The sequence below is a fragment of the Oncorhynchus masou genome, chromosome 21 (assembly GCF_036934945.1).
Source record: "Oncorhynchus masou masou isolate Uvic2021 chromosome 21, UVic_Omas_1.1, whole genome shotgun sequence".
In the NCBI taxonomy this organism is placed as follows: Eukaryota; Metazoa; Chordata; class Actinopteri; order Salmoniformes; family Salmonidae; genus Oncorhynchus; species Oncorhynchus masou.
Window position 1 is genome coordinate 28,616,547 of NC_088232.1, and position 20,071 is coordinate 28,636,617.

General features: G+C 43.4%; 1 protein-coding gene across 3 annotated transcripts in view; it reads left to right on the forward strand.

Annotated features, from left to right (window-relative positions):
- Nucleotides 1–15,414: 15,414 nt before the first annotated feature.
- Nucleotides 15,415–20,071, forward strand: part of dph6 (diphthamine biosynthesis 6) — an 88,371-nt gene continuing 83,714 nt past the window's right edge. For all 3 annotated transcript variants that reach the window (XM_064927975.1, XM_064927973.1, XM_064927974.1), the window contains exons 1-3: nucleotides 15,415–15,569; nucleotides 15,920–16,011; nucleotides 16,169–16,353. In XM_064927975.1, the coding sequence (XP_064784047.1) occupies nucleotides 15,547–15,569; nucleotides 15,920–16,011; nucleotides 16,169–16,353 (300 nt within the window). In that variant the 5' untranslated portion in view covers nucleotides 15,415–15,546. The remainder of the gene's footprint in view (nucleotides 15,570–15,919; nucleotides 16,012–16,168; nucleotides 16,354–20,071) is intronic.

The following is a 20,071-nucleotide window of genomic DNA, read 5'->3' on the forward strand; positions in this document are numbered from 1 at the left end:
CTTGTGGCAAGAGGCTGTGCATTATCAAGCTGAAACATGAGGTGATCGTGGCAGATGAATGGCACAACAATGGCCTCAGGATCTCAAATCAAGTCACATCTCGTCACTGTAATCTGTGCATTAAAATTGCCATTGATAAAATGCAAATGTGTTCGTTGTCTGTTGCTTATACCTGTCCATACCATAACCCCACCACCACAATGGGACAATCTGTTCACAACATTGACATCAGCAAACCACACGACGCCACACATGCTGTCTGCCAGGATTCATCCGTTAAGAGCATACTTCTCCAGCGTACCAGTGGTCATCGAAGGTGAGCATTTGCCCACTGAAGTTGGTTATGAAACCGAACTGAAGTCAGGTCAAGACTCTGGTGAAGATGTGGATGAGCACGCAGATGAGCTTCCCTGAGACGGTTTCTGACAGTTCCACAGTTTCACCAGCTGTCCAGGTGGCTGTTCTCAGAAAACAGCGGTGAAGAAGCATGATGTGGAGGTCCTGGGGTGGTGTGGTTACACGTGTTCTGTGGTTGTGAGGCCAGTTGGACGTACTGCCAAATTCTCTAGAACAATTTTGGAGGCGGCTTATGGTAGAGAAATTAATACTACATTCTATGGCAACAGCTCTGGTGGACATTCTTGCAGTCAGCATGCCAATTGCACGCTCCCTCAAAACTTGACATTGTGTGGCATTGTGTTGTGTGACAAAACTGCACATTTTAGTGGCCTTTCATTGTCCCCAGCACAAGGTGCACCTGTGAAATTATCATGCTGTTTAATCAGCTTCTTGCTATGCTACACCTGTCATGTGGATGGATGGATTGTCTTGGCAAAGGAGAAATGCTCACTAATAGTGATGTAAACAAATTTGTGCACAACATTTTACAGAAATAAGCTTTTTGTGTGTATGGAACATCTTTTATTTCAGCTCATGAAACATTTATATTTTAGTTCAGTGTCATTCTTGACTTCATTTCTCTGGTGAATGATTTGATTTCTCTCTAGAGAAATTGTGTTGGGCTCACAAAAAAACCCTGAATTAAATAGAATTCAAGTAATTGAACCGACATCAGTCAATTAGTTGTTTAATAACCAAAAAAATACTACATTTCACTTAATCGCTCCGCACTACTGTTAATTCGCTTTCTGTTTGTTTGTTTAATCACATTCGATTAAACTAAATGTATTTCTATGTGCGTGATATCATTCCTACTCTGACAGATTCCATTTCTGTTACTGGACCCTGGGTGTAGAACACAAGTCCATATGCCACCAATTGCTGCAAATTGCCCTGGACGCAGATTATCGGCGTTAAAAAACCTGGCAGAATTTGAAGCGTCATTAATTTTCCTGCCGTTTTGTTTTTGCAATGAGATTGGCTTGGCACACGGCTGGGCCGGTCTCTCATCGTGGCCTCAGACATCATAATCAGGCCCCCATAATCACACTTCCAGAGGAGGGATGTAATGTGCCTGGGGCCATGGCCAACAGCTCTCTAATGTGGGCCGCCGCGGGCCGCTAGCCTGCAGACACACGGGCCCCGAGACAGATGGAGACCGCCATTAAACACGGGCAATCACAACACAACACAGCACAACGTGCACACACAGAGCATCGCACTGTACAGGGAGAGAGAGATGGCGAGGGAGAGAGAGGAGTGACACGGGGGAAAATGGAAGAAGAAAGAAAGAGGAACTAACTTCACTCTGGCTTACACTAGAGTGGTAATGGAATGTTGATGCTGCCAGTTTATGATCCAATTACAAAAGCAATAGATCTGCTTGGGATTGAGGGTTCATGTCTATTTTAGCTCATCCCACCCATTCACACACCCTTCCCTTCTTCTGTAGGCCTATCTCAAATCTGTATTTCCCCTGCCCTGTTGTCAGTGGTGTGGTTCCTCTTCCTCTCTGTGGTCTTGGTAAGGGATTGGCTACATGGGACATAGAGAGGGGCAGTTTATCTTGTGTGGTGTATGTTTAATATAGCTTGGGTCAGTAGGATGGGAGAGTCCCTCAGCAGCACACACCACAGATAAGCTTCAGTCAGAGGGCTCCCACCCTTTCCTTCTGTTTATATCGCAATTGTCCTCTTCCAAGGACCACATTGGCCAGGGATGCTATACATACATTTTGACCTTTCCATTTCCCCTCTCTATCTCTTTTCTTCCCGCTCTGTCAGGGTTTCTGTTTGTAACGGCTTTGTTCGTTTTCTATCCATCAGTCTGTGGACTGGACAAACTAAGAAGATTATTATACGCTATCTAATAGCAACTCCACTGTAAACTACAGTAAACAGTCATCGTCGTCGTCGCCGTCGTCGCCCCCCACCCTCTCTTTCTCTCTCAAACTGTCGTATATCCTCTCTCAGCGTTACAGGTTCCTTCCTGGATTCTGGGAACATGACTACAAGTGTTTCCAGCTTTACTTCCTGAGTGGAGAGACACCCGAAGTGCTCCGGATGGGGAGTAAAACAGACCCCTTCTGTCAACAGAGTCTGCAGCACTCTGCTGGCTGTATCACTATAGGGCCAGACAGGGGCTGTATCTCAGCATGATTCATTTATTACATCTGCCTGCCTGCGTCAAGGCAGGAAAGCGACAGGTCGCATGGCAGTAAACAAACAAAGCAGGACAGGACAGACACATCACCCTTTGGACAGGACGCTGCGACCGACCAAACGAGACTAAATGAGGCCAGCGATGAGGTGACATAAGAATTCAGCTAAGAGTGTGAGAGTGTCCCTCTTCTAAACCATCAGCACTTTCTAATCAGACTTTCATTTTCAAAAATAAAACCTTCAATTTGGTCATAAATCTCTCCTCCGAGCACTCCTGGCTTTTGTGTTTTCCTTTCTCTAATTGTTCGTTGTCTCCTCATCGTAAATCTCTCAAGGAAGAGCCATTAGCTAAAATGGCTGGCTGGAATTCTGGCTGGCAAGGCACTGTTATACAGTGGAGGATGTCCACAAATTCACTCCAGGCACTGCTGTATACAATACAACTGCCAGGTCAAACGATACAATGTCTGGCTTGTCAGGACAAAGTTCAAAGTTCAAATTCAGCATTTGGGAAGGATAGCTTCCATTTCCCTGGATTGAATTGTCACACACTAAGCACGTACAGGATACTGAACCACCAAAGTCAACCGAGAGACCAAGCTGAACTTCAAGTTTCTCAGGAAAGAAGATGCTTTTAACATAGGCATCAATTATCCTAACACAGAGGAAAATATCGTCTATGGTAACATCCAGTAGGTAAGTCTGACTCTATAGCAGGCCTCCTGAGCCTAGCCCTGACTGTGTGTAGTCTGCTAGTCCAGCTCCCTAATGACGAGCAGGCCTTGACTTCCTCACTGTGTTAGTAGTTAGTTGTACTGTGTTGTGAGTTTCAACTCGTAGTGCTATAACTGAGTATGACGGATAGCTCCGGGAAACCTGCATGCAAAATACCTCTCACAATTGAATATCCTGTCTTAAGTGTTTTAGGGGCTTTTGTGTAAATAGGAATCAGTCAGTACAGCAGTAAACTGATTCCCTGTTACAAGTGCAACGGTTAGCTGATGGACATGAAAAGGGACATTGGCAAAGGAATTCACTATGTCATACACTGGCAGACAAACACGAAAGGCTTGGTTCAAATGCTATTCGATTTCTCCTCCTTCTCGTTGACTAAAATTAGATCATGTTTTCAAACACCCCAATTATGGGATGGTAGAAGCAAGAGACACGGTCAGGAAGTGAAATATGGTGGATGTTCTCTTAGCAATGTTTCTCATTGGTTGACCTCAAACTTTTTCAGAAATTCTAGATGTCCAATAGAATAAAGGCTATCCCTTTCATATCTGTTCCATGAAAACATGCTTTTATTGGGGGAGATTTCAAGGAAAATATGGTGTTCAAATGGTGTTTGGGTGTTATCGGATGTGTTTGCTCAGTGTTTGTGGCTTTAGGGTGAATTATGGCCTAACAAATTCATAGAGCTGACGAGGACCAGACACTTTCTTGTGTCATTATCAGCCATTAACAACCTGACGAACTGAGGTGAAAATAAATGAAAATAAATATGACAACTGAGTTCATCATTTATTGTCCCTGTATTTGAAGGATCTGGATCCTGAAATGGTGCCTTAAATATTATTTTGTTTTTTCTTTAATTGCCTAGAACAGAGGAAAGACTATGCTTCATCCCTGATCCAAATCTTATCCTGCTGTATCTAAATGTCCCACGCCTCTTATGGGTAGAAGTCATTTCCTATCAACCCTAACCCAGACCCAAACCGGAGAGTAATATCATCATTAATATGACAATTACCAGGATAAAAACCTTTTTGTGCACTTGGTTTAAGGTGGTAATATAAGTGTGGTGAATTTATGATTAATCTACAAACGCTGCCGTAATGTACCTTATTATTACTATGAATCACCTAAGAGCCAGAACCAGAGGTACAAATGACCTTAACCGTTTAATTACATCTAATTGAATTTCATTTGCTTTAAAGTCATCCTTTTGGTGTCGTCTTTATGACTATGGAAGAGATGTCTGCCAAGGCATGGTGGATCCCCCCAGAGTTAAATACATACAGTGTACAGTGTTCCAGAGTTAATGGGACAGCTAATTGACAGTGAACCATAGGAGGTTAATAATAGACACTTAATTGACTCCTATCAATTTGTTACACTAGGACCATCACTGCCATCACTGCCGGGCCTCGTTCTAACATGGAGGGGAGCCAGTCTCCTTCCCAGCCAATCCAGGACTCCGCTAGAAGAAATATAGTACATATACAGAAATATTAAATTAAATCATATGACTTTGTTTTTTTACATCCTAAACCATAATTGCTTGGAGATCAGAATCCTATCCACTGGTTGTTCATCTCTGATTTAGCTCACTGTATCCTAGAGCTGTTCCACTCAGGGCACAGCACCATTTGGCCGGCGGCAAGTGTGTGGCACATTTCCATAGAGCTATCTGCATTTCTCCATCAGCATCCAGGAAGTGAACGTTTGTTTTCTCTGAAGCCACGTAAAGGAATACTACACCCCCCTATTAATTTAGAATGGTGACTATGACACGTCAGTTACTGCCCCAGGCCCTCTAGGATCCGTCCAAGGCCCCCTCTAGCCTCTCAGCCCTCCAGACCCCTCCCTGTGTATATATCCATTTCAACTGATCCTGAACAATCACACAGCAGGAACAGACATGTTCCCCTGTGAGAGCCTTCTATATGCAGACGCTTACAGTACAACCAACTGTTGGGGTCTGAGACCGTGGGCTGAGACACTGAAACCAAATACAAACTTTAGAAGCCTGTTTAAAACTCAAATACACTACAAAATAATTCTCAGCAGCAAAATAATGATCAAATTAAGATCCTACTTCTACATTTGTCTGAGGAGAGGCCAGACCAACTGGACAAACTGTGTGGTCATCAGACCAACCATAAAGAAAATAAATCCACTTCTCTGAGAGCACAACCCAAATGCACCAATTAAACCCTCAACACTCCGACGCTGCACACACTCTCTTTCCCTCTTTAATTCATGGTAATTTTATATTTATGCACATGAGGCTGGTAGCCTCTTAATTTGATCGAATGTAAATAGTGCGCATTGGAATACAGGGATGGCGGAGGGTAATACATCACTTGGATGGCTTCAACAGTTGAGAGTGAGCTGAGAGATGAACTTTACAGGGAGAGATGCAGGCTGGCTGGGGAATGCAAGGTTTTGGAAGGTTGAGGATATTCATCAAAGCAATTATTGAAAGTGTTTTTCGCTGACATCATAGTCCCAGCTCATATATCAGGCAGTGGCGGCGTGTGTGTGACTTAGTGACATAGGCTGAGTGGAGGACATTGAGCAGTAAAAATTAGCAGGTTATCCCGGGTGAAAAATGGAACCATCAGGGGTGCCCTAAGGAGAAAGCATTTGTTATTCTAAAGAACCCCAGGTTCTGGAGTACATTTTCGGATGTTATTGTTTACATTTCAGCATTCTTAATTGTGAATGTGTCCATGTGCACTTTGTAATAGATTTATTTCCATTATGGTACTTTAGTGTTTGTTATCATTGTTGCCATTATTGTTGCTTAGCAAATAATATGCTTTCAGCAACAGGCTGACACAATAGTGGAATACTATTTACGGTATTTCATATCCTCTTGAAAGATTTTTCCAATGTTAGAGAGAGAGAGAGAGAGAGAGAGAGAGAGAGAGAGAGAGAGAGAGAAGAGAGAGAGAGAGAGAGAGAGAGAGAGAGAGAGAGAGAGAAAGAGAGAGAGAAAGAGAGGAGGGAGACGAGAGGTGTGTAGATACGAGTGGATAGTGCCAGGGCAGGGATTCACACGCATGTATTGTGAACACGTGAGGTGACCTGGCATGAGGAGTGTGTGTGCTGCCTGGTCCCCTGTGTGTGCTCTCTTTGTCCTACAGCAGGAAGCAGCAATCAGGAAGCAGCGATCAGGAAGCAGTGAGCAGGAAGCAGCGGATACCAGCCTCTTGCATCAGCCATCTCCGAGAGAGCAGGCTCTTCCTCAAGAGGAGAGGAGAGCGAGAAAGGGGACATGGTATCTGGCATGGCAACGCTCTCCTCTCACACACATAAAGGCACACAGATCCAAATGCATGCACACCAGCATACACATCCTAGTAAAATAAAGGTTAAATTAAATACTGCACAATCCCTATGCTTCCCAATTATGGTGAGAGATAGAGAGGCGTTTGGACCCCGTATGGACAGCGGTCATGAACCCCCCCTCCCCCCTCTCTCTACTCCTCCAGTCCAGCTGGCCCATCTCACAGCTTGCCCTTTGACAGTAATGTTAGGGAATAACAGTGTTCTTTTACATGGGACATCTGTATGCACTGTACTGTACTCTCCAGTACTGTACTGATAATATACACCCCACCCCACCATCTGAATCGAAGATGTCGTAAACAAGCAGAAGGCCCCTCCCTCTTGGGAAGCTCCAGAGAACATCAGAGGACTCCCAGGGTCTCTACATCTACATCTACATTTGTCCTGCATGGATCGAATCCTCTGAGGCACACGCCCACTGGGCTGGCTGGGAGTCTGCTGACCCTAGACTGAACCCGGGATATCAGGGGTTAGCCAAGGGCTAGCAGGCAAGGAGCTAGGATGGGTGTGGTGCTGGAGGTTAGCAGAGAGGAGGTAGAGAGAGGAGGAGAAGGGGGGGAAGGAGGGCTAATAAACACAACAGAGGAAGCTGCATCAGGATGTATCTTTTATAGCCGGCTGGTACTTGAAGGTATCAGACCCCTCCTTTTAGCCGGCCAGATGAATCCTGCATAGGGGGAATAGGTGGAAAGGATAAGATCAAGGTTTTTACAAGGTCATGGGGAGGTCAATGACGGGTCATGGCTTTTTGCGATGCTGTGTCTTCGTCGATCCTATCCAGTGTGAGTGGGGTATTGAAGGACTTTACATGAACACACACCCCTTCAGACAACCCTTTCCTGCCCCCCCCCCTTCCCCACTCCAGCACTGTCCGCTCCTGTCTGATTCCTTGTTTAATTTTTATTACAAGCCTCCTACTGGGGCCTGAACTTGTTGCCCCGTCTGAACTGGGGTGACAGCTCTCTAAATCACTGTGTTTTAGTGGAGCTGCCTCCTTTTGTATACACTTTAATCACAGGACTCCAGCAGCCAGGAATATTGGGCCCAGTGTATGGAATTCACCCCATAAAAACCAGGCAGAGGCCACTGGTGTGCTTCTCATGGCAGAATCGCTGACAGAATAACTTTTGTTTCTCCCTGAGACAGACAAGACAGTGGTTGGCGGGGTATCGGCGGGGGCTCTCTCTTTTAACCGGGTTGACAATCAATCGCCTGGGATCAGCAGGTTTTAGGCCATAAACTTGAGGTCATGTCCCGCCTGGCGGAGCGTTTCTCATCTGGCGGCGAGGACGGTGACGCGGCAGCAGGGGTCGCAGGAGGCCTTGGCTTTTGTTTGTTATTTATGGTTAGTCACAGGTTTAGAAATGGTTCTGAATGATCGGAGGCCATCTCTCACACAATGCTCACCGGAGCTTCAGAGCGATTGGTTGGTCGGTTAACCGTCTTGGTGCACAGTGTGTCTTTCTATGAATCTCAAACTCAAGTCAGATTTGTATGGTAGCTCCTTCTGAGTCTTCAATAAATATGTACACTATTAGACCCTATTTAATGCTTTGGGCACACGCAAAGTCAACCAAAAGTCAGTGATTCATACTGTGAATCATCAGATGAGCAGTCTAGCTGAACTCTCTCTCAGGCCCTCAACGTTCATGGTCCAGACTGAAGCAGCTCTCAGAATACAGTAACACTGATTGCGGATTATAATTTTTTCCATGTGGCTCCTGTGGTTTTCCTGCGCTTACAGTAGAGCTAGTCCTGGTTCCCCCTTCTTCATGCCGTCACCCCAGTCCAGGATGTGATTAAATATTAGATCACTAAACTGCGTCCACAGATCAAGCGCTTTCTCCTTGTATTCCTCCCTCTCCGCAATCTCCTTCTACTCCTCCCTCTCTTCCTATGACTCCCCCATAGGAGGCTTACTTCTGCCCGGCTGGATATTTATAGTGCCTGTGTTGACATTGGACTCCGTGTTAGAGAAATAGCCACGGCTCAAAACCACAAGACAAATGGCAGACCCCGACGGGCTGTGTTCTGGTGGAAAGCTAGTTAGCTTAGCCGAGACTAGGCTAGGGCAGGTGACCTAAGGGAGGGAGAGGATGTATGACCAGGCCACAGTATATTAGGATAAAACAGGTTTATATTGAATTTGTCAGAATGACTGAGGCACTAAAGAGATATTGGATGTCGACAGCTACTTCAGGTGTTTCATCAGTTGGCAGGGAGAGAAACAAAAAATGTGTCTGTTTCACCATTAGAGAATTGGTTCTGTCTTCGGAGTCAGGGGAAATGTTAGAAACTGAACTCCAATTTATGAACTCCATTATTCACCAGTGAGTCAAACTACATGGCTGATTGAAGTAAAGTGGTCCTCCTAAAGCTTCTAAGTCCCTCCAAATCTCATGGACGAGAGAGTAGGGACAGTCAAATGAGAATGTGTGGGGCTTTAGACAGGCAGCATCCATGAACTGGTCCCCGATGCAGAGCAGGTGCTGGCCCCCGATGCAGAACAGGTGGTGGCTTTGATTAGGAAGCAGATCGTATAATCTCAGTGTGGGCTCCAAAACAGCTCATACACACACACACACACACACACACACACACACACACACACACACACACACACACACACACACACACACACACACACACACACACACACACACACACACACACAAACCACATCCGAGGCATTGCCCTGTGACAAGATATCCACACTCAAAGCCCACAGGGCATATACTGGTTGAATCAACATTGTTTCCACTTAATTTCAATGAAATTACAATGAACCAACATGGAATAGACGTTGAATTGAACACCCACGCAAACTGTACACCTCACACACACTCTTCATAGATATGGGGCCCATTCTGACAAGAGTCAAGTTGACTTGGCATTGGGCGGGCTGGGGCAATCCAAGAAAAGCAAAGTGGACCCACGAGAGGGCTGAGGCTTTTGTGTTTGCAGAGTGTCACACTTCATCATGCGGGAAACCCATAACAAGCCCGGGAAGACATTTGAAGCTCGGGAGGGTGTGTGGGGATCGCCTCTGTGGCTACCTCTGATGTCAGCTCCAATATTCTGATTGCAAGCTATTTCCTGGATTAAGATTGTGTTTGTCGGGCGCAAGTGAAGCCGTTCGCGGTGTTGTATATCAGAGAGCAGACGTCTTCATTTCGCTATCCCGCTAAGAGATCTGGGGATGATTCATTGGCAGCAAGTAAAGTCCCAAGTGTTACAGTTGTTTAATGTTATTTTCTACAAAAAAAGAGTGATAGAACTCCTACTATTATTGTGATGCCACAACTTTAGGTTAGTTATCAGCTGCCAGTTTGTACTGTGCAATTCATCTTCATATTTTTTATCTTCTGAAGTGGAATGATGAGTTTCTGTATTCTAGGCTGTCTATACTTATGACAGTTACTTACGACAGAGTACACAGAGTAGTAAAACAAATCAGGAAGTATCATTAGTGTTCTTACCCAGGTTGATAATCAGGACAAGGCCTTTGAGGGTGTCTCTGTAAAACATTAAGCCTCTTGTGTACAAAATTGTGTTTGGCAGCATTCAGGTGATGGTAGGCACGTAGTAGTGCATGTCGTTTTCCCTGGCTGCCTTATAACTAGGAGAATGGTGTACTTTAATCGACCACATCCACTTGGCTGGCGCTTCACAAGGGGAACAGAACTGCACACTTAGTTTGAATCTGGTATTTTGGAAGGAAAATCAAAGACAATTAAAATCAGGAAAATATTCATAGAAAATCACATTTGTACTTAGGGATGCTTGGTCGAAACGTTTCTGTTTCTCTTGTGTTGAGAATGTCCACAGCTCATGATTAATGATAAGACGATAATTAATTAATTCAATGTATGTGATTGGCTCCCAGAATCCCTATACAATCCCTGTATGAGATAGGGTTCCCTTCGGATATGAATTAACATCCACGTTTGTGCGGCATGGAGGATATTTGAGATTTATGAATGCAAGCCCCACCTAATCATATTCACCACAGCGTCATCCCCTCCAAAATGAGTCTGAGGTTTTCCACACCAAAAACAGAGCTGGAGGAGACAAACACTGATAAACACTTCACTCAAACCAATGATTTGAGAGCTTTCAGTGGAGGCAGAAAAAAGGGCGCCTTCAAGAAGGAAGACAATTTTCATCAACCTCACCCACTCGCATTTACAAAAGCATCGGCTTTTCCGCCAAATAAAATAAAGGTATAAAAGCAGGACATTTTCTGGGGGGATTTCCAGCAATCTCAATCATTGTTATCCAGCTGAGGGGCCTTTTTAAGCATCGCACTGAGATCAAACACAATTTGGATCACGTTTCCTCACATTTCTAATCAAGGGCGCATTAGCCTAAGACATTAATGAGTCTACTAATCCATTTGGGCCCCTCGTGGTAACAGTTAATTGTCTGTAAAAATGTGTACAGATCCCCATTTTGGTTGTTTACTAACTGATTTGGATGTGGTTTGGCCCTAAAGAGGCATCATTATGTTGATAGTGCATTGGAAAATGAGCCTCTTGATCGAGGAAACATCACAGTGGGGCTGAGTTAAAGATACACAGAGCTGCTTTCAAAATGTCTGTCATTCTCTCTCACATTAAACTGTCAAATAAACATCAACAATGTTTTGGAACACTGCCAAAATATTCAACCAATGTCCCCTTGGTGAATATTAAATAATTTCTTTCAAAGTTTCTATAAGAGCTCACAAGCTGTAGAGCCACTATGTGAGGGATATGAGCAGTGTGTGCTGCTGAACTCAAATAGGAACTCAAATTGATCCCTGCCAGGTAGGCTAAATGCTGTGATGTTGTTTGGAGGGTTTCAACCACTGATATGCCTTAGTGAGGCTTGAGTCTGAGAGAGCAGGGAGTTCAACACAAACAGACCGCCAGGTGTTCTGGTTTTGGACCCTCAGCTTCTCATTGGCCAGGGGGATACACTAGGCTTGATCTGGCAGCTAATCACAAGCCGCTTCTGCTTTGTGTTTGTGGCCTTATGAAGAATTGGAACCCAAATTGAGTTCTGCACAAAGTCAGAATCTAAACTCTGGAATGGCTTGAGTTTAAGCAGAGCACACTTCAGGAAGGTTACTGATACACACTAATGTAAGGGGAAATGGTTATTCAAATATGTGCACCGGGAGAAGAATAGAGCCTGACTCTATTCTCTTACTGTGAATGTTTGGAAATGAAGTCTGCCCCCTGAGAAAATACAATAATTTCAAACGCTTTAAAGAGTTCAGTTTCATTGCACAGCTGACCTACAACATTGTTAGTCATTCCCTTGTATATCCTTTGATATTTCTAATAAGTGTGTTATTTCTGTTTTCTAGTTTCGCACATTTTTTTTGTCATTAGTCTAGTGATGATATATTATTAAAACAAAATGCAAATTGATTTGGTACCTATGTATACATTGAATCCTTGCACTAAGGTACACATGTTGTCAACATATTTCACTATTTCAAGCATCGGTGTAGTATAGGGACTATCTACTGAAAAGTATACAAAGAGAAAGGTGCGTTTATGTTCTTGCCCCTCCAGGTGCAACCTTGAGTGGCCTGTCCTGGCTCTTCATTTATGGCCCGTGATTTCAGCCTTACTTTCTCATTACACCGAAAGATTTTTGTGTCCTTGTGCAAAAAAAAAAAATGTTTGTGTAATATGTGTAAATCACTTGTCATAATTCGCATGCTCTTTTAAGGAAAGGCCAAGGGTGCCATTTCCTCTGCCTTGCTTCCATATTTATGCGTCTCATACCACGTCATTGCCTATGTCTTGGTTGCACGACCCATCAACACTTTGTCATCCCCCTCGCAACAACAAAAATGACATAAAACACTATTTTATGCCTAAAAAACAGAACACGCTTGTTTATTGATTTGTCTGGATAATAAACTACTTAATAAACTACAGCTGATAAGTGAGGTAATTTGCATTGTTCAGAGCCGATAGGCATTATTGGGAAATGACCAGAAGCAATGAAGCTGTGTGGTGAAGAATTACCAACACAATTGGAAAATTGGTGCTGATATATTTATGAGTTTACAAAACTGAAGGACAAACAGAGCCATTGGGCGGTGTCCTTTTGGAGAAAGGGCAGCTTTTCAACTGAGAAGGAAAATACAGGCGGCAAGTACCATTTTCACATAATAATACCTTGTTTATAGTGTATATTGATTACATTTGATCAAAATCTTATTAATTTATCGATTTATTCACAATCAGAAAAAAAGTTCAAAAGCAATATTAAATAATTTCCACCCTGCATTTGCAGACTGTATTTGCATGCTAAAATCAATTGGAATTTAGTAATGCAATCATTCGCCTTAACACAAGGATGATACTACCAGTGGCCTCTAGCCTACTACTGTATGTATGTATTTCAGTGTCTGCACCACCAGGCGATACCTACACACTCACAGGGTATGGAAGGATTTCTTTAAGGGTGAAAGGAGCTCATCCTCAGGTCTGAGGCTTTGCTCCGCTTTTAAAAAGCAAAAACAGAACAAGAGAAAGGAACATAGCAAAAAGCAGAGGGTTGAGAAGATGTCTTCTTCAATTTTGTACATTCAGACAAAATCAGTTGCATTTGGCCTGCTTAGGGGCAGAAGGTGAGGGAAACACACCCCAGCAGTGCAATTATTCTACTCTGGCACAACAACAGATAGCAAAAAGAGCATCAAAAGGTTTCCTTAAGCCACAGCCTTCCCCCAGGGAAAAAGCACAACCTGGGTGAATACCATAGCTGGATGTTTGGTTTGGGCTGTCTATCTCTATGGCTACACGTTTATGGGGCGAGCAGGTGAGGGGTTTTATTTTCTGGACTTGTCTTGTGCTATACCCCTTTCAACCTATTTGTGGAATTTTTTTAAATACGCTAATGACTAATAAGATAATGAAGCAATAAGGCATGACAAACCAGGGATTATTGTGAATAACACAGCAGGCCTGAACCAAACAATTAACACACTCACAATGAATCGTTTAAGTGAACATTGAAACAAATCATCAAATAAAATTGTATTTGTCACTTACACATGGTTAGTAGATGTTAATGTGAGTGTAGCGAAATGCTTGTTCTTCTAGTTTCGACAGTGCAGTAATATCTAACAAGTAATCTAACAATTCCCCAACAACTACCTGATACACACAAAACGAAAGGGGTGAATGAGAATATGTACATGTAAGTATATGGATGAGCGATGGCTGAGCGGCAGTAGGCAAGGTGCAATGAATGGTATAAAGTACAGTATATACATGTGATATGAGTAATGTAAGATATGTAAACATTATTGAAGTGGCATTATTTAGAGTGGCATTGTATAAAGTTACTAGTGATCAATTTATTAAAGTGGCCAGTGATTGGGTCTCAATGTAGGCAGCAGCCTCTCTGAGTTAGTGATTGCTGTTGAGCAGTCTGATGGCCTTGAGATAGAAGCTGTTTTATAGTCACTCAGCCCCAGCTTTGATGCACCTGTACTGACCTCACCTTCTGGATGGTAGCAGTGTAAACAGGCAGTGGCTCAGGTGGTTGAAGATCTTTTTGGCCTTCCTGTGACATCGGGTGCTGTCGGTGTCATGGAGGGCAGGTAGTTTGCTCCCAGTGATGCATTGTGCAGACCACGCCATCCTCTGGAGAGCCTTTTTTTAAATTGTATTTTTTTAAACTTTTATTTAACTAGGCAAGTCAGCTAAGAACAAATTCTTATTTTCAATGATGGCCTCGGAACAGTGGGTTAACTGACGTGTTCAGGGGCAGAAGGACAGATTTTCACATTGTCAGCGCAGGGATTCAATCTTGCAACCTTTTGGTTACTAGTCCAACGCTCTAACCACTAGGCTACCTGCTTCCCCTGCTGCTGTTGCGCCTTCTTCACCACACTGTTTGTGTGGGTGAACCATTTCAGTTTGTCTGTGATGTGTACACGAGGAAGTTATTTTGAGCTTGTGTCAATTTACCAGGAGGGCAATGTATGCCAAACAAAATCCATTGATTTCAAAGTTTAACAAACCATACAACTCGATGCACAAGGATGACTTGTAACAATTTACGCAGAACATTTGACCAATTATTTTTTAATTTGAAGAGCAGTGCAGACGCACTGGTAACAGAATGATGGAACCAACAGCACAAACCGCCATACAAGCTTTGCATCTGAGCTGTACTTCAAGGACATTTGTTTTTGTAAAATGTTCTGTGTAAATTGTTAAAAGTAGTCCTTGTGCATAGAGTTGTATGGTTTGTTAAACTTTGAAATCAATGGAAATTTATTGGCATACATCTCAAAGTGAACAATCTGAATATAAGCTAATTCAGTTACTGTGGAATTGCGGTGGGAAAAACTGAAGGGGTCATTAACTAATTCAGCCAAAGAGTTTGGGATGGCCGTCTTTGGTTGACTTTCTCATCACAACACATGCACAATCAGCATCTCCACATTTGGTTGATCACCAAACAGTCCTACAGAAAACGCTCAACTGCAAATCTATTAGTTATATTGTAGTATAACATGTTATCAGCTCACCTGTAGACCTTCAGGACTGTAGAAACTTTCACCCACGGATATATATATATATATATATATATATATATATATAGGAGAGCTATATATATGTTTTTTTGTTTGTTTTAATATTCCCGAGCAGTGATCATTGTCATAAATGTTTTATTTTAAATCAGGCACCCCACAGGATAGCTTCATTCATAAAGGTCCTTTCATTCAGGAAGTGCTTGCTCACATGAGTTTTTGTGTATATGCCGAACTGCTGCTGTGACTGGTTGCTATGCTGTACACATATTCAGAGTAAACGAAACACAGATTACGTTATCCGATTATGCATTTAGTAACTGTTTATGTCTACAGAAATATTGCATAAAGAAAATGAAAGTAGTTGCGTTGATAAGGTAAACCTAAATCATTGCTGTCACAGCTCTCCTGTTCTATCTACGTTTTCTAGCTAGCTATCTGAGAAGGATGTGTTGCTTGCTAACTAGATAGATATATCCTGTACTTTGTTATTTCGTTTAAGATGACGTGTGGGGGAAATAGCATGCATCGTTATTCGTTACAGAAGTAAAGGTTCATAACATTCTGAATACATGCAAGTAAGAGGAACTTGCATTTCAATATAGAACTAAAGGAAATCACCCTAACATTCGTATGTTTCTGATCATAGTGACAGTGACACGGCTATTTACATAGTTGCACCTTCATGTAGTAAATGCATTAATCCAATCTGACTGTATTGTTGCAGTGGGGGCAAAGACAGCTGTTATAACATGATGCAATGTGTTGCTGCTGGGCACCAGATAGTAGCGCTGGCCAACCTGCGTCCTGCTAACAAGGGTGAGATGTCTACCTGTTTTTCCTCCTGTATGTGTGTGTGGGTACTTAAAACAAAATTCAAATATTGGTCAATGTTTCCCCTAAGAGATGTGCCTTGCCAAAGTGGAAGAGTAATACTGTAAATGAATGAACTTCTGTTATCCATCCCCTGTGTTAGATGAGTTGGACAGCTACATGTATCAGACGGTGGGGCACCAGGCCATAGACCTGTATGCTGAGGCTATGGATCTGCCCCTGTACCGACGCACCATCCAGGGCTCCAGCCTCGACACTGGGAGAGACTACAGCCAGACAGAGGGAGACGAAGTGGAAGACCTCTACCACCTACTGAACATGGTTCAGGTAAATCTCAACATGGAGGAAGGAGTGAGTGGTGACTTGGGGACAGATAAGAGGAGTTGCATTGCTAGTGTTTTAGCAAGATGAGGCAACAGCAAATTAGTTTGCTAAAGAGACTATAAGACCAACCTATTTACTCTGCAATCAATTCTTAGAAGTAGCCTAGTCTGTTGATATCAAGGACCCCCTTTATACAATGCCATACAGTCTCATCAGACATTCTCGTGACTACACTTCAAGGTTCAGAGAGAGCTACGCTAAGCTACATGACATTTGTCACAGTCTATGAGCCAACTATCAGCCTATCATCACTCTCTGGTATAGGGAGGTTATCTGACGGTGGTGGTCTGGTATAGGGAGGTTATCTCATGGTAGTGGTGTGGTATAGCGAGGTTATCTAATGGTAGTGGTGTGGTATAGGGAGGTTATCTGACGGTAGTGGTGTGGTATAGGGAGGTTATCTGACGGTAGTGGTGTGGTATAGGGAGGTTATCTAATTGTACTGGTGTGGTATAGGGAGGTTATCTGACGGTAGTGGTGTGGTATAGGGAGGTTATCTAATTGTACTGGTGTGGTATAGGGAGGTTATCTGACGGTAGTGGTGTGGTATAGGGAGGTTATCTAATTGTACTGGTGTGGTATAGGGAGGTTATGTAATTGTAGTGGTGTGGTATAGGGAGGTTATCTAATTGTAGTGGTGTGGTATAGGGGGGTTATCTAATTGTAGTGGTGTGGTATAGGGGGTTATCTGATTGTAGTGGTGTGGTATAGGGGGTTATCTGATTGTAGTGGTGTGGTATAGGGAGGTTATCTAATTGTAGTGGTGTGGTATAGGGAGGTTATCTGACGGTACTGGTGTGGTATAGGGAGGTTATCTAATTGTACTGGTGTGGTATAGGGAGGTTATCTAATTGTACTGGTGTGGTATAGGGAGGTTATCTAATTGTACTGGTGTGGTATAGGGAGGTTATCTAATTGTACTGGTGTGGTATTGGGAGGTTATCTAATTGTACTGGTGTGGTATAGGGAGGTTATCTAATTGTAGTGGTGTGGTATTGGGGGGTTAGCTGACGGTACTGGTGTGGTATAGGGAGGTTATCTAACGGTACTGGTGTGGTATAGGGAGGTTATTTAATTGTACTGGTGTGGTATAGGGAGGTTATCTAATTGTACTGGTGTGGTATAGGGAGGTTATCTAATTGTACTGGTGTGGTATAGTGAGGTTATCTGACGGTACTGGTGTGGTATAGGGAGGTTATCTAATTGTACTGGTGTGGTATAGGGAGGTTATCTAATTATACTGGTGTGGTATAGGGAGGTTATCTAACGGTACTGGTGTGGTATAGGGAGGTTATCTAATTGTACTGGTGTGGTATATGGAGGTTATCTGACGGTACTGGTGTGGTATATGGAGGTTATCTGACGGTACTGGTGTGGTATAGGGAGGTTATCTAACGGTACTGGTGTGGTATAGGGAGGTTATCTAATTGTAGTGTTGTGGTATAGGGAGGTTATCTGACGGTACTGGTGTGGTGTAGGGAGGTTATCTGACGGTAGTGGTGTGGTATAGGGAGGTTATCTAATTGTACTGGTGTGGTATAGGGAGGTTATCTGACGGTACTGGTGTGGTATAGGGAGGTTATTTAATTGTACTGGTGTGGTATAGGGAGGTTATCTGACGGTACTGGTGTGGTATAGGGAGGTTATCTAATGGTAGTGGTGTGGTATAGGGGGGTTATCTGACGGTAGTGGTGTGGTATTGGGAGGTTATCTAATTGTACTGGTGTGGTATAGGGAGGTTATCTGACGGTACTGGTGTGGTATAGGGAGGTTATCTGACGGTAGTGGTGTGGTATAGGGAGGTTATCTGACGGTAGTGGTGTGGTATAGGGAGTTTATCTGACGGTACTGGTGTGGTATAGGGAGGTTATCTAATTGTACTGGTGTGGTATATGGAGGTTATCTAATTGTAGTGGTGTGGTATAGCGAGAACATCTAACGGTTGTGGTGTGGTATAGGGAGGTTATCTAACGTTACTGGTGTGGTATAGGGAGGTTATCTAATTGTAGTGGTGTGGTATAGGGAGATTATCTGACGGTAGTGGTGTGGTATAGGGGGGTTATCTGATTGTAGTGGTGTGGTATAGGGAGGTTATCTAATTGTAGTGGTGTGGTATAGGGAGGTTATCTAATGATAGTGGTGTGGTATTGGGGGGGTATCTGACGGTACTGGTGTGGTATAGGGAGTTTATCTGACGGTACTGGTGTGGTATAGGGAGGTTATCTAATTGTACTGGTGTGGTATATGGAGGTTATCTAATTGTAGTGGTGTGGTATAGGGAGGTTATCTAATTGTACTGGTGTGGTATAGGGAGGTTATCTAATTGTACTGGTGTGGTATAGGGAGGTTATCTAATTGTAGTGTTGTGGTATAGGGAGGTTATCTAATGGTAGTGGTGTGGTATTGGGGGGGGTATCTGACGGTACTGGTGTGGTATAGGGAGGTTATCTAACGGTACTGGTGTGGTATAGGGAGGTTATCTAATTGTACTGGTGTGGTATAGGGAGGTTATCTAATTCTAGTGGTGTGGTATAGGGAGGTTATCTAATTGTACTGGTGTGGTATAGGGAGGTTATCTGACGGTACTGGTGTGGTATAGGGAGGTTATCTGTTTGTAGTGGTGTGGTATATGGAGGTTATCTGACGGTAGTGGTGTGGTTTAGGGAGGTTATCCAACGGTAGTGGTGTGGTATCGGGAGATTATCTGACGGTAGTGGTGTGGACAGGCAGGTTATCTAATTGTGTTGTGGTACAGGGAGGTTATCTGACGGTAGTGGTGTGGTTTAGGGAGGTTATCTCACGGTAGTGGTGTGGTATAGGGAGGTTATCTGAAGGTAGTGGTGTGGCAGTGGTGTGGTATAGGGAGGTTATCTGACGGTTGTGGTGTGGTTTAGGGAGGTTATCTCACGGTAGTGGTGTGGTATAGGGAGGTTATCCAACGGTAGTGGTGTGGTATCGGGAGATTATCTGACTGTAGTGGTGTGGACAGGCAGGTTATCTAATTGTGTTGTGGTACAGGCAGGTTATCTAATTGTGTTGTGGTACAGGCAGGTTATCTAATTGTGTTGTAGTTTAGGCAGGTTATCTGATGGTAGTGGTGTGATACAGGCAGGTTATCTAATTGTGTTGTGGTACAGGCAGGTTATCTGATGGTAGTGGTGTGGTACAGGCAGGTTATCTAATTGTGTTGTGGTACAGGCAGGTTATCTAATTGTGTTGTGGTACAGGCAGGTTATCTGGTAGTGGTGTGGTACAGGCAGGTTATCTAATTGTGTTGTGGTACAGGCAGGTTATCTAATTGTGTTGTGGTACAGGCAGGTTATCTAATTGTGGTGTGGTACAGGCAGGTTATCTGATGGTAGTGGTGTGGTACAGGCAGGTTATCTAATTGTGTTGTAGTACAGGCAGGTTATCTGATGGTAGTGGTGTGGTACAGGCAGGTTATCTAATTGTGTTGTGGTACAGGCAGGTTATCTAATTGTGTTGTGGTACAGGCAGGTTATCTAATTGTGTTGTGGTACAGGCAGGTTATCTAATTGTGTTGTGGTACAGGCAGGTTATCTAATTGTGTTGTAGTATAGGCAGGTTATCTGATGGTAGTGGTGTGGTACAGGCAGGTTATCTAATTGTCTTGTGGTACAGGCAGGTTATCTAATTGTGG